Source organism: Chiloscyllium punctatum, chromosome 2 (assembly GCF_047496795.1).
Source record: "Chiloscyllium punctatum isolate Juve2018m chromosome 2, sChiPun1.3, whole genome shotgun sequence".
NCBI classification, from domain to species: domain Eukaryota; kingdom Metazoa; phylum Chordata; class Chondrichthyes; order Orectolobiformes; family Hemiscylliidae; genus Chiloscyllium; species Chiloscyllium punctatum.
Genome location: NC_092740.1, coordinates 92,607,047 through 92,630,920, shown reverse-complemented (window position 1 = coordinate 92,630,920; position 23,874 = coordinate 92,607,047). Strand labels below are relative to the sequence as shown.

The 23,874-nt window shown below is 40.6% G+C and overlaps 1 protein-coding gene across 1 annotated transcript in view; it reads right to left on the bottom strand.

Annotated features, from left to right (window-relative positions):
• Window positions 1-1,229: 1,229 nt before the first annotated feature.
• Window positions 1,230-23,874, bottom strand: part of LOC140486527 (solute carrier family 28 member 3-like) — a 226,467-nt gene continuing 203,822 nt past the window's right edge. The window contains exons 17-18 of the mRNA XM_072585796.1: window positions 17,283-17,412; window positions 1,230-3,517 (exon numbers count right to left, since the gene is read on the bottom strand). Of these exons, the coding sequence (XP_072441897.1) occupies window positions 3,397-3,517; window positions 17,283-17,412 (251 nt within the window). The 3' untranslated portion in view covers window positions 1,230-3,396. The remainder of the gene's footprint in view (window positions 3,518-17,282; window positions 17,413-23,874) is intronic.

Here is a 23,874-nt window from a genome sequence, read left to right as displayed (position 1 = left end):
TAAATATTGTCATCCTTGATATTACCATTGACCAGAAACTGCTATGGCTAAAAGATCCATTAAGAAGCTAGGAATTCTATGGCAAGTAATTCATTATCTATCTCCCAGTGACTGTTCATCATCCACAAAGGCTTCAATGGAATACTCTCCATTTACTTGGATGCAGCTCCAACAGCATTCCAGAAGCTCCACATCATCAAAAGCCTGCTTTACTGGTACCTCATCCATGATCTTCAACAGTCTCTCTCTTCATCATTCTCTCCCTTCATCACTAACATATAGTTGTAAGTGTGTACCATTTACAAGATGTAGTACCATAGGCATCTTTTACAGTCCCTTCCAAACACATGATCCCCACCACTTAGAAGGGCAAGGGCAGCAGATTCAAGAGACCATCACCACCTGGTTCCCCTCCAAGCTACACACCATCCTTATTTGGAACTATTTCACCATTCTTTTGCTGTCACTGCATCATGATCCAGAACACCCTCACTAACAGCTCTGTGGGAGTACCTGTACAGCAGTTTGCCGCACTTTCCTAAGGACAGTTACAAATGGATAATAAATGGTGACCTGGCCAGTTACACCCACATTCCATGACCAAAATTTTAAAACATCATGGAAGCAAAGAATATTAGAGAAAGGAAGCTAAACTCTAGTTTAGCATTTAGTAAGCTTGAACTGGAGTATTATGTTGAACTCTGAACTTTAGACAGTTGCCAAAGGACTACAGAGGGTGCAGAAGAGGTACACTGGAATGGTAGCATGTCTGACAGATTATTCTAATAAAAGATCACCAATTTGAAACACTAACTCTGTTTCTATAATCTGAATAAACTGCAAGGAAATATGGCGGAGGCAAATTCAACAGTTCCTTTTGAAAGGGAATTGTAATATACTAAAAGGGAAATCATTTTGGGGGCAGGTTTGAAAGAATGAAAACAGAACTAGTTGGGTAGCTCTGCAAATTGTCAAAATAAGTATGACATGTGCTCTAATGTTCTGTGATTCCCCATACAGTCGCGTTATGCAATTCAAGGCTTAATGAATCTGAATTCTGCAACTGACTAGCAAGCAAGTTGTTTAGTTTATATATTGTTTGTTCTAAACTGAAAACTATGCTGTGCAATGACAATAGACTAAAGTTAAAGAAACGAGTAGATGCATTTAATGAGAAGCAGTTCAATTAAGTCACAAATGACATTCCTCAAGACATATCATTCCCATCTTTTAAATAACAAACATAATAAATTTCCAACATTCAATGGTCATAAAATTTGAAAATACATTTTCGAAGTTAAAAAGACTTATTAGTCAATGTATATTGTAACATAGATTTTGTGAATTCTCACCAGTGACAAGGTAATTTGCAAACTTGGGTGCTCACAGGGTTGTGTGACACCCATGATCTTCCAATATGCACCTACAATTAGCTGAATACCTCACCATGGGGGAGGACATTAAAAATTTAAATAAATGTATATTTATGATAGGAGGAATCAAAATACACCATCTTGGGATCAACAGAAATAAACGTTAGAAGGGTTTGTATATTTGATTGCTGTACTTCTGACAATAGGGTGTAATTTTCTGGTCCATTCCTTCACAGAATGCACAGTTCCTTGGACACGAAAGTCAATAATAAGTGAGGATAGAATATCTGCCTTGGAATGTAAATCAAGTGCTTAGTGTGAGAAATATACCAGATGATGAAGTGATAGTATGCCACCATCTCATTTTTTCTTGCTCACTGAGGAACAAAGTATATATTTCCCCAACAGTAGACACAACTGATTCACAATGTTTACTCACATCCACAGGCAACCTGGAGAATTTTTGGAGTTATGAGGTGCAATAGTATAGCCTAACATTCCAAGGGCCATGATTTTGGCTTATAATTCATCCAGGATTAACCCATAAAAGTATACTGGGCACATCTCAGTTTGCTTATATGTTCATTCTGCTAGAAAATCCAGCTTCTAGTTGCTAGGTTCAGGTGCAGAAGTGTCATGGCCCTGCTAAGTACAGGAATAATGGCTATTTTAGGAGTATCATATTTACTTTAAAATTTTATTTTCAAAGGCTCCCAATTTGTCTTGTAATTGTTTTTGTCTCTAGGCCCACTGCATCCAAACTTTGAGGTTCAGGAAATGGGAGTTCCCAATCCAGGTTTTTCTAATCCTCATGTTAATGGTCAAGACAAATTGAGGTTTAGGAAATTAGGCTCCATCAAGGGAATTAGCATATTCCCGGACATTGCAGACACAATTCAGCCCTATTTACTGGAATTTTAGCAGGCTTTATTTCATTTATGATACACTTTGTTCATTCTTCTAGTTATGTAACACTCTTCTTAAGTACTCAGATATTTTCTCATAATCTATTGACACAGTGCCTCTGATGCTGAAGAAGCATTTTGGTTAAAGTGTGTAGCGTTAATGGGTTATGTACTCTGTGTGATTTGTGTTAGAAACCCTCAAATAGATTTTGAAATTATATTGCCAAATTTTGGAAGAGATATCAATACAGAAATTTAGGGTTGAGTATTCAATTTCACTATTTTACAGGATCCAATAAAAAGCAACCTGTACATAGAGATGAGGAGTTGGCTGACTAGGAAGCTGTGGCTTTCCTCAAAGGTTCTCATATTGTGACAATTTTGTAGTTGTATCTGACATTGTATTGAGAAATGCTTTAACATGTGTAAACAGTAGCCATTGTTTTACAATGCGTTTTGGGATGCCAACTTGTTGGCAGAAAGCAGATTCTGATCACACACTTCAGCAATTTTACCAGAGATGGGTGTCTATGGGCCTGCATTCATTTAAAGAAGGTAGACTAGCTTCTGATTTTGTTGACCCATTCAGAGACACAAGCTGTGAGAAATCAGCATTGCCACTGGGAAATAGCTACTGCTGAGGTGTGCAGGATACTTAGAGCGTACAGCAAATTAGTTTGAAAGCAAACAGCAAATTTTATCAGGTAGAGCGTTAAAGGGAAATCTCTCTGGGTGTTAGTTGTGGCATCAGGGACACGCACTTTGTTTGCTTGTACCTCTGCTTCAAATGGCTGTTCTATCCATTTGGTATTCCAATTTCAACTTGAAAGAAGCACTATATCTCATTAGAAACGATGGGAAAATGTTCATGTGGAGATGTCTGTAATATGATGAATGTATTTTAAAAGATGGATAACATCACTGTTACTTTCAACAAGGCATATGAATTGTGAATGTGTTTCTAAAGCAGTAGACTTGTGGGGTCTATGTTTCTCAAGTGTGTAGTGGAGAAATGAGTAGTGGAGTGAGTGGATTAGACATACTATGTACAGTAAACTAATCAATACAATAAAGCTGCAAATTAAGACATTACAGTTTTCCAATCATTTTTCTCATTTTTAGAAAGAGATCTGATCACAGTTGAATGTAGGAAAATTCATCATTTCGCAGCAACCCACAAGTGATGAGTTTGTGTACTGTCCTCCCACGTTGACATCCGTGGAACTAATGACAATAGTGCTAAAGAGTAAAGGTAAAAGAATAATACTGAGTAAAATAATGACCTTATTATATCAACATTATATAATATTCCATTGAAAAGAGTTCATTTTCAAAACAAAAGAATGCTGAGCCAATATACTTCAAATATTGAAAACTGTTAGTCACACTTATTGATGTTTTGTACAAAGTATTCTCAAATCAGGATATATATGTGAACTAAATGGCCCTGAATTTCTGTGATAGAAAGCCTAACTCTTGCTTTGCCAGTGGATAGGCCAAAGTCCACTGTTTCTCAACAGTGCAAACAGCTAATTTTAGCCATTTTGTAATCTTTTCAGGGAACTCCTAACTGTCTCCAGGACAACCTCTGTGGAAATCATGTTCTAGAATTCAAAAATCCCCAACTGCATGAGGGATATTTCAGAGAACTTGTTTCTGCCTTTACATATAATCATGGCTAATTTTTTGGTGGTTTTGTGGCAAAAAACGTGAGTGCTGCATGGAGGTCTCTGTCCGGAAACAACTTAAGTGCAGCACATCAAGTGTCTAGATTCATGAAATGATTAAAGTAAATCTGGTTCATAACAGTAGATTTGTACACCAGAGTCATCAACATATCATACTTGTTTTGCACCAAATCACTTCAGAGAAATTTACATTGTACAATGTTGGAGAAATTCTGGTGTAACATGTGAATAAGGGATTTGTCAACTTCAAACCTATCCATTCAGATGTGCACCTGAGTCACTTCCTAACCTCGACACTATATAAACTTCAGTTCTTCTGAGATTAGCTGCTTTTCCTATCCCATTCACCTATTATACTTCTCTTTGCTAACCTTTAGTGGTTCCTGGCTCCCAGCTCCCTAACATCTCAAACATAAAATTCCTACTTTGTTGTTTAACTATTTTCGTGGCTTCATACACCCTGCTTTTCATCTCCCCCAACTTGACAATGTTCCTCACCAACCCATCTCATCTGCATTCCACGTCTCAACCTCCATCTTAAATCTTGCCACAAAATTCTTCTTTCCTTTGATACTGGACGTTGGTGACCAAGCTTTTATCTATATAAGCCCCTTGTTTTTCCATTCCTTCCCATTCCTCCGTTAAGATTCCAGTTAACACCCAACTCTTTATTAAGCTGTTGAACAGTAGCTTATTCAAAGTTCTCTTATGAACAGCTCATTTGATACACTGCATGGTCTAAAAGATTGTCTATGTTTCTCAAAGTCGCACACTGGCAAGCCCAGGTTAGGAAATTGGACAGTGAACTTGGAGGTAGCTAAAATACATCTCAAATAAAGTTGCACTGACAGACACCTTCTCTATATGTTTTTTGAGAGATGTCTCTTGATTAAATTTAAAATATAAGCCATAACTATTAATTTAACCTGGAGCAGTGTTTTGTAGAGGAATAAGACGGTGTTATTTTCTTGGTCTGTTGATTGTGAAGGAGCAAAAATGGCCATTAGTAGAGTGATATGCGCTTCTTGTCAGATGTGGGAGTTTAAGAAGAGTTTACGGGTTACTGTGGATTATATCTGCAATAAATGCTGTTGGTTGTGAATCCTATCAGATTGAATGGATCAGTTGAAGAGACAGTTAGAGGCAATGAGGAATTTGCAACAGCAACGGTCTATGATGGATGGCAGTTATAGGAAGGGGGAAAAGTCGCAGATACAGTCACATAGATGGGTTAACTCCAGGAAAGGTAAGGGTGTTTCTGTGCGGTCTGACTCTGTAACTTTTCTTAAGACCATTTTCTTGCCTCCCCCATAACCATCCACGTTTTCCTTCTTTAAAGTCAAATGAACTCAGCCTTGAATATATTCAATGACCCACTAGTTGCAGGAAGACATCGCCACATCTGAACATTAGTGCAGGAGTCTTCTGTGGGAATCCTCATTTCAAACAAGTATGCTGTTTTGGAAAATATAGGGGGTGATCAATTCACAGGGGAATGTAGCACAAACAGCCAAGTTTCTGGTATTGAGACTGGCTCTAATGCAATGAGGGGTAGGTCGGGTTCCAAGAGAGCGATTGTGTTAGGGGATTCTCCAGTCCGAGGTACAGACAGACGTTTCTGTGGCCAGCAGCAAAAAATCAGAATGGTGTATTGCTTCTCTGGTGCCAGGATCAAGGATATCTCAGAGAGGGTGCAGAATGTTCTCAAGGGGGAGAAGGGCCAGCAAGAGGTCATTGGAACCAAAGACATAGGAAGGGACCAGGTTGAGATTCTGAAGGGAGATTGCAGAGAGTTAGGAAGGAATTTAAAAAGGAGGTCCTCGAGAGTAATAATATCTGGATTACTCCCAGTGCTACGCAGGTGAGGGCAGGAATAGGAGGATTGAGCAGATGAATGGGAGAAGGATTCACATTTTTGGATCATTGGAACCTTTTTTGGGGTAGAAGTGACCTGTACAGGAAGGACGGATTGCACCTAAATTGGAGGGGGACTGATATACTGGAAGGGAGATTTGCTAGAGCTGCTTAGGAGGATTTAAACTAGTCAGTTGGGGGGGGGGGGTGCTCAGAAGCGACTCAAACAGTCAGGGCAGGCAAGGACAAGGTCGGACTAATGAATTAAACTGCATTTATTTCAATGCAAGGGGCCTAATAGGGAAGACAGATGAACTCAGGGCATGGTTAGGAACAGGGGACTGGGATATCACAGCAATTACAGAAATATGGTTCAGGGATGGGCAGGACTGGCAGCTTATTGTTCTAGGATACAAATGCTACAGGAAGGATAGAAAGGGAGGCAAGAGAGGAGGGGGAGTGGCATTTTTGATAAGGGATAGCATTACAGCTATGCTGAGGGAGGATATTCCTGGAAATACCTCCATAGAAGTTATTTGAGTGGAACTAAAAAATAAGAAAGGGATGATCACCTTATTGGGATTGTATTATAGACTCCCTAATAGTCAGAAGGAAATTGAGAAACAAATTTGTAAGGAGATCTCCATTCTCTGTAGGTGGTTATGGCAGGGGATTTTAACTTTCCAAACATAGACTGGGACTGCCATAGTGTTAAGGGTTTAGATGGAGAGGAATTTGTTAAGTGCGTAAAAGAAAATTTTCTGATTCAGTATGCGGGTGTACCTACGAGAGAAGATGCAAAACTTGACCTCCTCTTGGGAAATAGGGCAGGGCAGGTGATTGAGGTGTCAGTGGGGGAGCACTTTGGGGCTAGCAACCATAATTCTATTAGATTTAAAATAGTGATGGAAAAGATCAAACCAGGTCTAAAAGTTGAAGTTCTAAACTGGAGAAAGGCCAATTTTGACGGTATTAGGCAAGAACTTTCAAAAGCTGATTGGGGGCAGATGTTTGCAGGTAAAGGGACAGCTAGAAAATGGGAAACCTTCAGAAATGAGATAATGAAAATCTAGAGGAAGTATATTCCTGTTCGGGTGAAAGGAAAGGCTGGTAAGTGTAGAGAATGCTAGATGACTAAAGAAATTGAGGGTTTGGTTAAAAAGAAGGAAGCAGATGTCAGGTATAGAGACAGGATAGATCGAGTGAATCCTTAGAAGAGTATAAAGGCAGTAGGGGCATACTTAAGAGAGAAATCTGGAGGGCAAAAAGGGGACATGAGATAGCTTTGGCAAACAGAATTAAGGAGAATCCAAAGGGTCTTTACAAATACATTAAGGACAAAAGGGTAACTAGGGAGACAATAGGGCCCCTGAAAGACCAGCAAGGCGGCCTTTGTGTTGTGCCGCAGAAAATGGGGGAGATACTAAATGAGTATTTTGCATCAGTATTTACTGTGGAAAAGGACATGGAAGATATAGAATGTAGGGAAATAGAAGGTGTCATCTTGAAAAATGTCCAGATTACAGAGGAGCAAGTGCTGGATGTCTCAAAACTCATAAAGTTAAATCCCCAGGATCTGATTAGGTGTACCCTAGAACTCTGTGGGAAGCTAGAGAAGTGTTTGCTGGGCCTCTTGCTGAGATATCTTGCCATCGATAATCACAGGTGAGGTGCCAGAAGACTGCAGGTTGGCTAACGTGGTGCCACTGTTTAAGAAGGGTGGTAAGGACAAGCCAGGGAACTATTGACCAGTGAGTCTGATGTCGGTGGTGGGCAAGTTGTTGGAGGGAATCCTGAGGGACAGGATGTACATGTATTTGGAAAGGCAAGGACTGATTCGGGATAGTCAACATGGCTTTGTGCGTGGGAAATCATGTCTCACAAACTTGATTGGGTTTTTTGAAGAAGTAACAAAGAAGATTGATGAGGATTGAGAGGTAGATGTGATCTATATGGACTTCAGTAAGGCGTTCGACAAGGTTCCCCATTAGAGACAGGTGAGCAAGGTTAGATCTCATGGAATACAGGGAGAACTAGCCATTTGGATACAAAACTGGCTCAAAGATAGAAGACCGAGGGTGGTGGTGGAGGGTTGTTTTTCAGACTGGAGGTCTGTGACCAGTGGAGTGCCATAAGGATCGGTAATGGGTCCTCTACATTTCGTCATTTATGTAAATGATTTGGATGCGAGCATAAGAGGTATAGTAAGTTTGTAGGTGACACCAAAATTGGAGGTGTAGTGGACAGTGAAGAAGGTTACCTCAGATTACAACAGGATCTTGATCAGATGGGCCAATGGGCTAAGAAGTGGCCAATGGAATTTAATTCAGATAAATGCGAGGTGCTGCATTATGGGAAAGCAAATCAGAGCAGGACATATACACTTAATGGTAAGGTCCTAGGGAGTGTTGCTGAACAAAGAGACCTTGGAGTGCAGGTTCATAGCTCCTTGAAAGTGGAGTCGTAGGTAGATAGGATAGTGAAGAAGGCGTTTGGTATGCTTTCTTTTATTGGTCAGAGTATTGAGTACAGGAGTTGGGAGGTCATGTTGCGGCTGTTGAGGACATTGGTTGGACCACTTTTGGAATATTACGTGCAATTCTGGTCTCCTTCCTATCGGAAAGATGTTGTGAAACTTGAAAGGGTTCAAAAAAGATTTACAAGGATGTTGCCATGGTTTGAGGATTTGAGCTATAAAGAGAGGCTGAACAGGCTGGGGCTGTTTTCCCTGGAGCATCAGAGGCTGGGGGATGACCTTACAGAGGTTTACAAAATTATGAGCGGTATGGATAGGATAAATAGACAAAGTCTTTTCCCTGGGGAGTCCAAAACTAGAGAACTTAGGTTTAGGGTGAGAGGGGAAAGATATAAAAGAGACCTCAAGGGCAACATTTTCATGCAGAGGGAGGTGCATGTGTACAATGGGCTGCCAAAGGAAGTGGTGGAGGCTGGTACAATTGCAACATTTAAAAGATGTTTGGATGGGTATGTGAATCAGAAGGGTTTCAAAGGATAATGGCCAGGTGATGGCAGGTGGGACTAGATTGGGTTGGGATAGCTGGTCAGCATGGACGGGTTGGACCGAAGGGTCTGTTTCTATGCTGTACATCTCTATGACTCTATAACAATCCAGGCTTGGGGCCCACTTATGTTTACTGACATGTACAGATTAATTCAGTCCAGATTCTCTCTAGCTTTCTATCAAAATCTTCTTTAAGTATTAGTATTACCTCTTAACCTTTACAATAATCCCATCTTTATCAATCTCTTCCACATAACTGAAATTACACAGCCCTCATTATCCAAATAAGCCTCCTCTATTCCTGCTCGAAGGCCTTGATGTTGTTTTTCTGATGTGATGCCCAAAATTGCACACAGTTCTCAAGCTGAGATCTAAATGATTTGAAAATATTTAACACAAATTCTTTTTTTGTAATCAGAAGCCTTGTGTATGAAGAGAGTATTGATTCGTCCTGCCACTTTCAATGATCTTTGAGCATGCACCACCAGGCCTGCATTCTAGAGGCGCCTTCCAAAAACAGGGTGAATGTTCCAAATCCAGCTATTCAAAACTGAAATTGTCCTAAAAACCTTCACATTGGGTGCTGATCCCAAAAAAAAGTTAAGTGTCAGAATAGAGGGCTATTTTTGGGAATGATCCCTGCAAGAGTGCGCACATACCGTACCTACGTCTATTGCAGTAGTTTAAATCTGCCTCTCACCCTTGCCTTTCCTATTCAACAGGATGAGGATATTCTCATTTCAAGTGTGTTTAACCTCAGCCTACAAAACAATGATCTGGATTACGAGCCACAGTCTCGATAATTGTTCTCCTTTGTTCTCTTCTCACTAGTGCACATGATGGTGTATTTGAATTAATCATATTCCAGAAGAATTGAAATTGATTTTACTGAGGTCCAAATTAATGAAGTCGCACTGCAAACTCAAAAGTCCGTGATTCAAGGAACAGGCGCAGCGTAGGTCTATTTTCAATTCATTTTTACTTCATTTCTTGCAATCATTGCCAATTGGATTCTTCAATCCTGTTTCCATCTGCACGGAAGGCAAACATTTGCATCCCACTTCATGAAACTTGATTCCTTCTAACTCAGAGATCATGAGATTGACTTACGATAATAGAAAAAATTTGCTCGAAGAAAAAAAAAATCCTTATTTGAAAGGGTTTAAGCAAAAGAAAATGGTAAATATTTTATAATTGTGGTAAATGAACAAAGCTGTCTGTTCTGCCAGAAACATTCTAGTTGCTTTCAGGGCAGAGGGTCAGAAATCTTCTCTATCCCTATAAAATTTGTATGAAAACAATGCTTGGTAATCCAAATATAATAAAATCTGAAAGCTAGACCAAGATTGATTCTGTGACTGAAATAACTCCAGAGGCCAGTATCCCGACACCAAATCAGCCTTTACTTACATGTGCATAATACTTAACACTGGTCCCACTTCCTCAGAGCCTGCTGTCACTTTTGTTTAACTATGTCAGCCGGGGCTTCCAGATTGGGGCTGTTAATCTGTTCTAATCATGGAACTCATATTCTAGGAGGTCCACCTGGCTGACCTTGTATAATCACTACATCCCTCCCCTTCTAAGTCTGGGGACATAGGCCTCCTCTTTCTCTTGTAGCTTCTCCGAGGGCATTTTTGAGCCCAGTCTGCTTCCACTGACTCAGCCTTGAATATGGGTGGTGTGTACAGGACCACAGCCTGCCTCTTTCACCCAGAGCATCTCAGAAGGAATTCATCCTTTTCTTAAGGCGGTAAATGCATTGAAGCTGTGACATCTGCCCTGTTCATCTCCGACTCCAAGGTTTCTTCACTAGAAGGAGGGAGAGAACTCACAGGTTGCGAGAGGCTGAGTATGTTTTGCTCCTGCCCTTTTTGCGAGTTTGCAGCTTTTATGTTGTCTACGTACTTGTTCAGGACTGCCTCACACCTACCTGAACTTTGTTCGGAGGGGACCTGGCCTCATGTCAACCATGTCTTTTACCCATGAAAGGCCTTTAGTCATTTTGTTTTAGCACCAAACTTCATCACCTGAAATAAACTATTTCTCTCGCTTAGAAGAGTCTTGCAGGCAGAAGTGGGTACTGCAGATGCTGGAGATTACAGTCAAGATTAGAGTGGAAAAGCACAGCAGGTCAGGCAGCATCCGAAGAGCAGAAAATCGATGTTTCAGGCAAAAGCCCTTCATCAGGAATGGTGAATGGCTTTTGCCCGAAACACTGATTCTCCTGCTCCTCGGATGCTGCTTGATCTGCTGTGCTTTTCCAGCATCACTCTAATCTAGAGGAATCTTGTGTCTGGCATTGATGTTTCTGATGCCGTTTCACACACCCCCTCACCAACACCAACCCAGAAGGATGCCCAGAAAGTTTAAAACCAGAATGGACTCTTCCAGCAGCAGCACCACCGGTGATGTGCCTATCAACAGGATGTGCTCAAGGCATCCGCATTTGCTACTTGGCCTCCCAGATAGAAGTACCAACTTTTAATTGTACGGTTAGAATGAGAGCCCACCACTAAATTCAACCAGAAGCTATGAATGGCATAGCACGGTCCTATTTGAGAAGCTCTAGCAGACATTTAAGGTCTGTTACTATCCCAAATTTACATCTGTAATAATACTGGTGGAACTTCCTCACACCAATGATAGCTGCCAACCTTCCTTTTCTACCTAGGCATATTTGCTCTATCATAAGCTGAAATCCAGGAAGCATACCTATTGGGCATTCTTTTCCATTGGGCCATCTGTGAGCCAACACTACCCCAATATTGTATGCATCACACCAGATTTCACTTGGGATTATAATGAGCCAATATCTTAGATGATACCTGCTTGTTCACTTTTCTAAAGGCTACATCAATGAGACCATTTCCAAGGCTGAACCTTTTTCAAGAGCAAGTGCAAGGATAGAGACCAGGTTATGTGTGAACAGTTCATAATAATTCACCACGAGGATCGGTGCTGAGTCCACTACTTTTCGTCATTTATATAAATGATTTGGACGAGAGGTATAATTAATAAGTTTGCCGATGACACCAAAATTGGAGGTGTAGTGGAGAGCGAAGAAGGTTACCTCAGAGTACAAAGGAATCTTGATCAGATGAGCCAATGGGCTGAGAAGTGGCAGATGGCGTTTAATTTAGATAAATGTGAGGTGCTGCATTTTGGGAAAGCAAATCTTGGTAGAATTATACACTTAATGGTAAGATCCTAGGGAGTGTTGCTGAACAAAGAGACTTTGGAGTACAGGTTCATAGCTCCTTGAAAGTAAAGTCGCAGGTAGATAGGAGAGCGAATAAAGCATTTGGTTTGCTTTCCTTTATTGGTCACAGTATTGAGTACAGGGGTTGGGAGGTCATGTTACAGCTGTACAGGACATTAGTTAGGCCACTTTTGGAATATTGCATGCAATTCTGGTCTCCTTCCTATATGAAGAATGTTGTGAAACTTGAAAGAATTCAGAAAAGATTTACAAGGATGTTCCCACGGTTAAAGGTTTTGAGCTATAGGGAGAGGTTGAATAGGCTAGGGCTATTTTCCCTGGAGCATCGGTGGCTGAGGGGTGATCTTATAGAGTTTTATAAAATCATGAGGGGCATGATAGGATAAATAGGCAAAGTCTTTTCCCTGGGGTGGGAGAGTCCAGAACTAGAGGGCATAGGTTTAGGATGAGAGGGGAAAGATATAAAAGAGACCTACGGGGCAACATTTTCATGCAGACGGAGGTGCATGTGTAGAATGGGCTGCCAAAGGAAGTGGTGGGGTCTAGTACAATTGCAACATTTAAAAGTTATCTGGTTGGGTATATGAATAGAAAGGGTTTGGAGGTATGTGGACTGGGTACTGGCAGGTGGGACTAGATTGTGTTGGGAACTCTGTTCGGCACGGATGAGTTGGACTGAAGGGTCTGTTTCCGTGCTCTACATCTCTATGACTCTAATACAAGGAAAGATCTAAGCTCCAGTACAGACGTGGGAGTGCTAGTACCTTTGATCGCCCTCACTTTATCTTCCAATAGGGGTAACCTGGTCTTGTCAACCCTGCAGCCCAAATAGGTCTTGGAACACACATTTTTTCCTTTTAAGACATATTTCCACCTTGCAGAAACATCGAAGGACTATATTCAAGTTCTTTAAATGCTTTAAATTCCTTGTTTTTAACGTGTCATCCAGATAAATGGCATTATGGGGTAGATCTTGTAAAAGGTTCTCGATTGTCCGCTAAAAAATGGCACCAGCTGATGATATCCCAAATGATACAAATCCTTATGGGTATTAATTGTAGCAAACTTCTGGGAATCCTCACCTAACTTCAATTGCAGGTCCACATCAATCATGCCCAGCTTCATGAAAGATAGCCCTTCTGCCAGTTGTAAGTCCTCAATGCGAGGTATTGGATTATCCAGCCATGAGAACAAGTTGACCGTTTGTTTAAGATCCCCACAAAGGTGAACTGACCTGTCAGGCTTCACAAGCAGTATGACTGGTGCTGCTATTCCACAAACTGGATTAGTCTGATGATTTGTTAGCTTTCCAGCCTCCTGATTTCTGATTCTACTTCTGCACATAAGGCAAATGGCAGCAGGTTGGTCTTGCAGAATTGTGGAATTGCTTCCTAGTCAACATGCAAGGTCACCTTGCCTCCTCTGATAGTCCCTAGTCCTTCCTGAAAAACGTTCAGGTTTTTATTAAAACTTCATTCAGGCAGACATTTTCTAACTGAAGAATCTTGAGCAAATCTCCATGCATCTTCCTCAACTAATTTCACCCCATCTGGCTTGGGCTTGAGCCTTTTACTATAATCAGTGATAACTGAACAGGCTGCTTCTCATATGACAAAGAAACATCAATATGTATAGGTTCTCAGTCCTACTGAGGTGTTACACAAACTTAAGGGTTGGGGTCCACAGTGAAGCTTGTTAAAGACTGTTTCTACAATCACTGATATAGCTGCGCCAGTATTAACCTCCGTTTGAACCGGATAATCAGTTAACCAGACATTTATTTAGACTGGTTCTGATTTGGATGTCGCTAAGCAATTTAACTATTCCCACCCCAATTAGGGTGGGCTTTCCAGGATGTGTGCACTTCTGGACGCCGGCCTACAGTTCTCTTATTCAATTCACACCTCTTTTGCTCTCTCGAGTCCACCTACCAGCAACTAAATGGCTTCCTTGCCCGGATCCTGAAGAAAATGTTAACTGTCTGGACAAGACTTGGTTTTGTTTTGGGGTTTTGCTGTGCGCTGACCTAGAGTCCCTCTTCAGTATTTGTTCTAAATGAGGCTATACAATTGCCTCCACTCAACTGGCGTTCCCCCACGCTCAGTCAATCTGGGGAGGGTATTCACTTCCATCGGCATACCCTTTAACTCAAATGCTATACTGCCTCATTTTCTAATGACAAAGCCAGTTGTAGTGCCTGTTTAAAGTCCAGTTGGGCTTCAAATGTTAGGCGCTGTTGCATGGCTACATCATTAATCCCACTCTCATCACCACTGAAATGACTTGACAGAGTGAACAGAACCACTTACACTCCTGTCTACATCTGTCAGATAGGGCTCCCTGGTTGATGCTGTTAACCTGGCCCAATTAGGTAACTCATATTCTATAAGGTCCACCTGGTTGACCTTGTTACAACCACTACAGTGACCCTTGTTTCTATACTACAACCTGGGATATAAACAGGCCTTTCCTTCTTAAATGGATAATTCTTGATTTACAGGCTTACAGCCTTTTATCCTACTTCCTTTTTTAAAAATTGTACAAAGAAAAGCATCCAAAATTAAACAAAACATGATTTCCTCCTTGGAGGTTTGCAATGTCCTACAGGTTAATTTTTAATTCTTGAATACTCCAGGACAATATTGGAGTGTCGGCAACCCGCTTCTGTAATTTTTCGAAGCTTCTGTTTCTCAGGTAAGCAGACCTGTCAGGTCTCCAGCTTAGACCTTGGAAAGCATACTCAAAGACATGGAGCTAGCCCAACACAAGAGATTCAGATAATGATAAATGGTTCCTAGACTTCAAGCTTTGCCAACAACCTTTCTGTAATACTTCTTCAGCCAAATGCCTCTTATGGTACTGGCTTTGAGGTAGCAACTAGATAACACACTAGCTAAAATAGACGGTCAAGAGGAAATTGACTAAAAGAGGTTTTCATTTCTATTATTTTCACCATAATATTAATGCCCTTGTCAATATATCATTTGCCAATTTATTAGGTAGTTTTGGAGCTGTCATCCTTGACTTTATTCCATTTTCAAAATCTATTTCTGATTGTACATTTTTAAAAAATGAAAGCAGCCTCATGATGACAACCTGAGCTGTCAAAATGGCCACAAAAGCACTGAATGGAAATTCAAAGCTCGAACAGTTCCATAGATTGGAGGGTGCCAAATATAACTCCACTATTTAAAAAGAGAGTAGGAGTAAACCAGGAATTATAGGCTGATTAGTCTAGCATCAGTAGTAGGTATAGTCTATTCTGAAGGATCCTATAACAGGACATTTAGAAAATGTCAAAAGGATTTTAAAAAGTCAACATGGATTTATGAAAAGGAAATGATATTTGGCAAACCTACTCGACCAGGATGTAATGGATAATGGAAAACTATTGGACATCATGCATGTATTTTAGAAAATAATTGATAAAGTCACACATAGAGGTTCAATGTGCAAGATTAAAGCACATGGGATAGGAGATAGTTTCCTGGCATGGATTGAGAATTGGTGAGCAGGAAACAGAGGATATGGATAAATGATCACTTTCACAATGGCAGGCAATGACTAGCAGCAGATTGATCAGTGCTTAGGTCCCACCTATTCTCTCTTTCTCTCAATAAATCTTATTTGGATGTGGGGATTAAATGTAATATTTTAAAGTTTGCTGATGATACAAACAAGAAGGAACTGTGATTGGTGAGAAAGAAGTAAAGAGGCATCAAGGTGGACAAATACATGACAGATTAAGTAAAATGTGGACAAGTGTGAAGTTATCCAATTCAGTGGGAAGAACAGCTTTGTACAGTATTATTTAAACAGTGGAAGATGATGAAATTTTGATGTGCAAAGTGATCAGGGTGTCCTTGTGCTCCAGTCACTGGAGGCAAGCATGCAGATACAGTAAGCAGGCAAATGGTATATGCAGAAAGATTTGAGTACATGAGCAAATTTGTCTTGTGCAACTGTAAAGGGCCTTGGTAAGATCATATCTGGAGTATTGTGTTTTGGCTTCCTTATCCAAAAAATTAGAAGAATGAGAAGGAAGCTCATTGAAATAGCTGAAGTTGTGACAGAGCTGAACAGATTGGATAAAGGGAAAAGCTCACCCTGGAGTTGTCTAGAACGAGGGATCATAGTCTCAGGATACAAGGTAGACCACTTACAACTGAGATAAGGAGAAATTCCTTTACTCAAGGGATGGTGACCTTGTGGAATTCTCTACTACATAAAGTGGGGGGGCCAACAACATTTCACAGATAGATTTCTAGATCATAAAGGCTTCAAGATATATGGAGTGGGAGTATAGCATTGAGATAAAGGATCAGCCATGCTCATATCGAATGGTCCAGAGTTCCTTGTTCCTACATTTGTAAAAGGCGGTCTGCTACTTTTTCTAGCTTAGGCGATGTATATTACTGTTAACTTAATTAGTTTAAAAGCATAGCAAGATATGCCACTATCTACCATAGTATGAAACCTTTAATCAATGTCCGACCCAGGGTCTGTTTCCATGCTGTACATCTCTATGACTCGATGTCACTATTTAAATGAGTGTCCTAAACAGCACTTTATTCAATCAGGAATAAAATAAAAGCAATTTATATTTTATTGAAATTACTTATTTTTCTGGCTGCCATATAGAAATTATGCTTTTTTTTACATTACAATAATGACAATACCTCAAACATTTTCAATGGCTTTTTAAGTGTTTGTCTTCTTAAATACTCCAGATCAATGCACGATTTTCTTTAAGCTTTGGCTCAAAATTAAAGTTCTTATAAAGGGTCCTACTTAAAGCAAAATACTGACTGACTTGTTGACTATTTGAATAATTTTCATTCAATCTGCATTTTTATTTATTTTTCCAACTTTCTCTTTCCCAGCCATTTCAACATTATAGGTATTGTTCCCTCTCGGAGTAATCTCAAACTCAATTGAAAGGTCACACAGGAAACATGCTCAAATTTATTTATAATGTCTTGGAATGTCACAATCAGAGAAACAGTGATACTCCTAACAGATCTATTCACAATAGGTCTTTTCCAAGACAAAATATTCATACTGTATCTGTTAACTGACTTTCAAAATATTACTTTTTTTCCCAAATGTGATTTAACCTTTCTTGTTAACTGTACAACTAGCTGTGCCTTAACATACAGAATTCTTAAGGAAGGGTTAGGAATTCAGCATCATTAAACTGATAGGTAGCTTACATACTTGTGAAAAAGATTCATGCAGCAATCAATGAGAAGCGAACTCTTCACTGGCAAGCTTGAAGTATTAAAAGAATTCTTCAGAAACGTAGGACAAACAGCTAAAGCATCTGTGGGAGGTGTATACAATATTCCTGTAATTTAAAAAAAATCCTGAATATTGTTGAAGCCTCACTTCTAATATTGAATATCAATACATTAATGTAAAGGAGGGTGAAAATTGGCCTGCATGCATTGTTTCCAATGTTGGGGTGCAGGACAGATACACTTGCAAATATAACAATGCATTGAATCCTTCATATGTTACTTGTAAATTTGTTCAGCCAATTTTTTTAACATTTGTAACACACTCCATGGATGTCCTTCTGAGGGGTCAAACCACTGTTTAAGAATCCTTTGAAAAATTCTTTTGAAGAACTAATCGGTAAACATCATTGCAGTGGGTAAATTGGGATGGGTCAAAATAAATGAGCATGACATACCATGCTAGCAGATTTCCATGCATGAGTATCTATACACATCAACAACAGTATGAAATTTGTTTCTGATGAGTAGTACATGTGGTAGGCCTTGCTTTACTACTGATATTTCACTAGCATAATAGCCTAGGAAGTAGTTTCCACCAACAGCCATGTTTACATTAAAATTAATTATAAAAGACTATTAGACATGTAGCCAGACAACTATCAAAGTTAAATGCACAAATCACCGGCCTTTTAATGAAGCAGCTGGCACAGTACACCACTTGTCAGGGACCAGATAACAGGGCATAACCAATTTCCACTTTAGTAGCATAAAAAATCACAATGTATAACAGACTTGCAGAACATAATCCCCATAACTACAAATGTTGGAATCCTGTTTTTAATCTCTAAATAATTTTCAAATTTGGGCATTACTTTTTCACATTTTGCCGTTCATAAAATACTGACACAAAGTCCTTATGACGGTAAATTTTCAATTATTGGCACAAAACTAGCAGAATTTGTGTAAAATGGAACTCATTTTCTAGATTAATTAACTAATAAACACATTTACAATGTATTTGTTCAGGGATAATAAACCACTGTCTTTTTTTAATGAAACTTCAACATTTATTAATGTTGAACAACAAACACTAAAAATAAATGTACACTGTAAGCAGCAAGTTTGTTATTGGAAACAACATTAGCTACAGGGGAAAAGCTGTTAAGATTGGAAATTCTTTACTCAGAATTTAGTACACTGTCAAACAGAACAAAATGTTGTGAGCTTTCAAGATGCTCGGCTCTGCCTATCAGATTAAGATCAATAGCTTACATTAGGAACAATTAGGGCAATGACCAGTGAAAAAGGAAGAAAAAAAGGCTGACAAAAATAAATGTGGAATAGGATGAAAATGCATCAAAACTCAGACATCATTATGGTCCCACAAAATAGCTCATAGATTTCACACGCAACAACTACATTTATCCATGTAATCAATTCAACATGGGCACTGAAAGGTTGAGTGCACCAACTGTTCACAATCCCAGTTTCTGAATAATAAGCTTGATCCACCTCTTGTTTTAAGCCTAAGGTCTGTTTTATATCAAGCCAGCAAACCAAGAGTAACAGATGAGTTGCAATAGAAGATTACTGTTGCATCACAGTGGTTCTCAGGTAAGTAAAGAAATTTGGTAAGGAGAGATAAAGTGAGAGGTGGGAAGAGACCAGCCTGAGAACTTGCAGCATGATCATGGGAAATAGCAATCAGTGGAGAAAAGGAATTGCATGCCTGATTCATGTTCCGTCTACTTCACTAGTTTCCTAATTTCCCCTCTCCTGCACCTCATCCCAATTCTAACCTGCCAACTCGGCACTGCCCTCTTGAACTTCCTACCTATCTATCTTACTTCCTAACTATCTGCTTCACCCTCTTCTCTGACCTATTACTATCATCCCAACCTGCATCTGCCTATCACCTTCCCAGCTATCTTCCCCCCTCATCATTTTTGGCTATCTAGTATCTTGCTGAACTACAGAATTGTGCTCTCCGGCTTTACCTAGCAGCAAAATATGAGTAGCCCATGAAAGGAAAGATGCAGAAAGGATGTACAGATTGGAGACTCTGCTCAAAGCATTGCCACTCCTCCCATATTTTTCTCATCCTGCTCAGTAATGCCCCAACACTACTTCCTATCAAATGCCTGCACAGACCAAGCTGTGGTGGTCTTTGACTAGGCCCTTGTGAGTTCTAAAGCACAGAGAAGAACAAACAAGAATATTAAACATTCAGAACATGAGATCAAATAACCTTTTTTGTAGTTTTGCTAAAGCCACATGATTTGCATGACATAGTCACAATAAAATGTAGGTAATAGCCTGTAGTTGCACAAGGTTACTGATGGGTGATTAGCACTTAGATTGCTACACTTCAGTTTAATGTGTTTCAAAGCTCCATTATCCCAACCTTTTTAGTTTTATCTGCGATCTGCTCCGCAGGTCTTTGTCATGAAAAGAATGGTTACATAAGTGTGAAAGACTAGAAATGATTAAGATTGAGAGGGATGAATTGTTGCTTGTTGAATTGTTTCAAGGAATTGCATGGGGGGATGGATATGTGAGATGGAGACATTTCAACGGGTTCAGAATTGGTGCACCAGATGGTTGCACTGTCTCACATTAATTCAAATTTACTAGAATCAGCTTGTCCAGGGCAACTCTCAACTAGGTATGAAGCTATTTATTTATTTATTTTTTTTTTTTTGAAACACTCAAGTGGCCAGTCACAACTCCAGGGTGTCAGTGGACACCCACATGCTCCTTCTCCAAGGACACCCGGGCCTTCTTTTGTTTAATTTTTTTTTTTTTTTTGTTTTTTTTTTTTTTGAAACACTCAAGTGGCCAGTCACAACTCCAGGGTGTCAGTGGACACCCGCGTGCTCCTTCTCCAAGGACACCCGGGCAAATCCCCTGTTTTTTTTTTGTTTTTTTTTTCCCAAGGACACCCGGGCCAATCTCCTGGTTATATTTTTATTTTTTTATTTTTTTTTTTTCCTTTAACCCCCACACTACCACCTAAGTGCGGTAGTGCTTATTTTTATCCCCTGCACCCATAGTGCGTGTGTGCAGGTGATGAAGCTATTTATTGTGTAATTTGCAAAGCTACCATTTGTTGCCCATTCCTAATCATCCTTGTACTGATTGGTTTCCTAGACTACTGCAGATGGTAGTTAAGAATCAACCAAATTGCTGTGGGCCTGGAGTCAGATGTTGAACTTACTCAGCAAGAACAACAGATTTCCACCTTTTAAAGGCCATAAATGAAACAGATTGGTTTCACAACACCAGAGGGTTTCGTTCATTACTGAATTCCAAGCCATGGTGAGATTTGTACTCATGTCCTCAATGTGGGCCTCCAAATCATTAGTCCAGTGATAGTCCAGTTTCAGCTGCGGGAGTCAAGACAGCGTGAGCCAAGGAGCAGCCGAGAAGGTAAACTTGAATATAAAACACTTACCTCGTGAATTGGCGGAGCAAAGGCTGAACAGGAGCGGAAGCAGACATGGGGACTGCTGGGTAAGTGAACTAATATATTCGGGCAGTGGCTAAACCTGAAATACTAAATGAGTCCTGTCATCCTCTAACCAAAACAAAAGATTCTGTGTTAAGGTTTGGTAAGGCAAGGATTTCTTTTTCTTTTGGCAGCTGAGAGCAGAGGGGATAGGAGTTGCATGCTCCTCTTGCAGGAATTGGAAGGTAAGGGTCACCACTAGTGTCCTTGCTGACTTCACCTGCAGGAAGTGCACCCAACTCCAGCTCCAGCTCCTCACAGACTGGGTTAGGGAACTTGAGCTGGAGCTGAATGAACTTCGGATCATTTGGGACGCTGAGAGGGTGATAGAGAGGAGTTATAGGTAGGTTGTCACACTTAAGTTACAGGATAAAGGTAGCATCAGGAGAGGGAAAAAGAATAGGCAAACAGTGCAGGGATCTCCTGTGGCCATTCCCCTTAATAATAAGTATACCACTTTGGATAGCGTTGGGGGGGGGGGGGAACCTACCAGGGGAAATCCACAGTGGCCAGGTCTCTGTCAATGAGCCAGGCTCTGTGCTCAGAAGGGAAGGGAGGACAGTGAAAGGAGATTCAATCGTGAGAGGAACAGACAGGAGATTCTGTGGGCATGATTGAGGATCCCAGATGGTATGGTGCCTCCTGGGTGCCAGGGCCAGGGATGTCTCAGATCGAGTCTAAGGATTCTTACGAGGGAGAGTTGGCAGACAGAAGTCATGGCACACATCGGTACCAATAACATAGCAAGGAAAAGGGATGAGGACCTGAAAAGTGAATATAGGGAGTTAGGTTGGAAGCTAAAAAGCAGGACGAGCAGAGTAGTAATCTCAGGATTGCTACCAGTGCAATGGGCTAATGAGGTTCGGAAAAGAGAGTGAGTGCAGCTGAACACGTGGCTGCAGAATTGGTGTAGGAGAGAGAGCTTCAGAAATGTGGATCCTTGGAATACCTTCTGAGGAAGGTGGGACCTGTACAAGGAGGACGGGTTGCACCTGAACTGAAGGGGTACCAAAAATCCTGAACGGGAGCTTTGCAAGAGCTCTTTGGGAGTGTTTAAACTAGTTTGGCAAAGGGTTCGGAATCAGAGTTACAGATCAGAGGATGAGCTAACTGGTGAACAGGCAGATACAGCATGCGGAGAGTCTGTGAGGAAGGATAGACAGATGATAGAGCATAATTGCAGTCAGTGTGATGGGTTGAAGTCTGTCTATTTTAACACCAGAAATGTCAGAAATAAGGGTGATGAACTTGGATGAGCATGGATAAATACTTGGAACTATGATGTTGTGGCCATTAAGGACACTTGAATATCACTGGGGCAGGAATGGTTGTTGGATGTTCCGGCATTTAGATGTTTCAAAAGGAAGGTGGGGGAAGAGGAGGTTAAAAAAGATGGGGGAGTGGCATTGCTAATCAGGGATACTGCAGAAATGGAGGTTGTCAAGGAGGGTTTGTCTACAAAGTCAGTGTGGGTAGAAGTCGGAAACAGGAAAGGAGCAGTCACTTTATTGGGAGTTTTCTATAGATCCACCAAAAACAACAGAGACACAGAGGAGCAGATTGGGAGGCAGATTTTGGAAAGGTGCAATGTAACAGGGCTGTTGTCATGGGTGACTTCAACTAATCTTGATTGGAACCTCCTTAGTTCAAGTAGTTTGGAAGAAGCAGATATTGTCAGGTGTGTCCAGGAAGGATTCCTGACTCAATACATAGATAGGCCAACTAGAGGGGACGCCATATTGGATTTGGTGCTTGGCAACAAACTAAGTCAGGTGTCAGATTTCTTGGTGGGAGACCATTTTGGTGATAGTGATCACAACTCCCTGACCTTTACTATAGTCATGGAGAGGGATAGAAGAAGACAGTATGGACAAATATTTAATTGGGGGAGGGGGATTTACAATGTTATTAGGCAAGAACTGTGGACCATAAATTGGGAAAAGACGTTCTCAGGGAAATGAACAACAGAAATGTGGAGTTGTTTAGGAAGCACTTGTTGGATAGGTTTGTCCCGCTGAGGCAAGGAAGGGATGGTAGGGGGAAGGAACTTTGGACGACAAGAGACGTGAAACATCTAGTCAAGAGGAAGAAGGAAACTTACTTAAGGATGAGGAAGCAAGGATCAGACAGGGTTCTCAAGGGTTACAAGGTAGCCAGGAAGGAACTAAAGAATGAACTAAGGAGCACTAGAAGGAGGCATGAAAAAGCCTTGGGGGGGGGTAGGATTAAGGAAAACCCCAAGGTATTCTAACTTATATGAAGAACAAGAGGATGGCCAGAATGAAGGTGGGGCCATTCAGAGATACTGGACGGAATTTGTGCCTGGAGTTGGAAGAGGTAGGGGAAGTCCTTAATGAATACTTTGCTTCAGTATTCACTAATCAGAGGGATCTTGTCGTTTGTGAAGACTGTGTGAAACAGGTTGATATGCTCAAACAGTAGAAATTAAGGAAGAGGATGTGCTGAAAATTTTGAAAAACATGAGGACAGATAAATCCCCTAGGCCAGATGGGCTATATTCAAGGTTTCTATGAGAAGTGAGGGAAGAGATTGTGGCACCTTTGGTGATGATCTTTGCATTGGAGAGTGGCTAATGTTATTCCCTTGTTCAAGACAGGGAATTATAACCCTGGGAATTATAGACTAGTCAGTCTTACATTGATGGTGGAAAATTATTGAAAAGGATTCTAAGAGACAGGATTTATGATTACTTAGAAAAGCATAGTTTGATGAGAGATAGTCAGCATTGCTTTATGAGGGGCAAGTTATGCCTCACAAGATTTACTGAATTATTTGAGGTTGTGACAAAACCATTTGATGAAGCTAGAGCCGTGGATGTGGTGTATTTGGATTTCAGCAAGGTGTTTGATAAGGTTCCCCAAGGTAGACTTATTCAGAAGGTAAGGAGGCATGGGATACCAGGAAAGTTAGGCAAAAGTAAGGACTGCAGATGCTGGAAATCAGAGTCTAGATTAGAGTGGTGCTGGAAAAGCACAGCAGGTCAGGCAGCATCCGAGACGCAGGAAAATCAATATTTCGGGCAAAAACATTTCGGGCATCA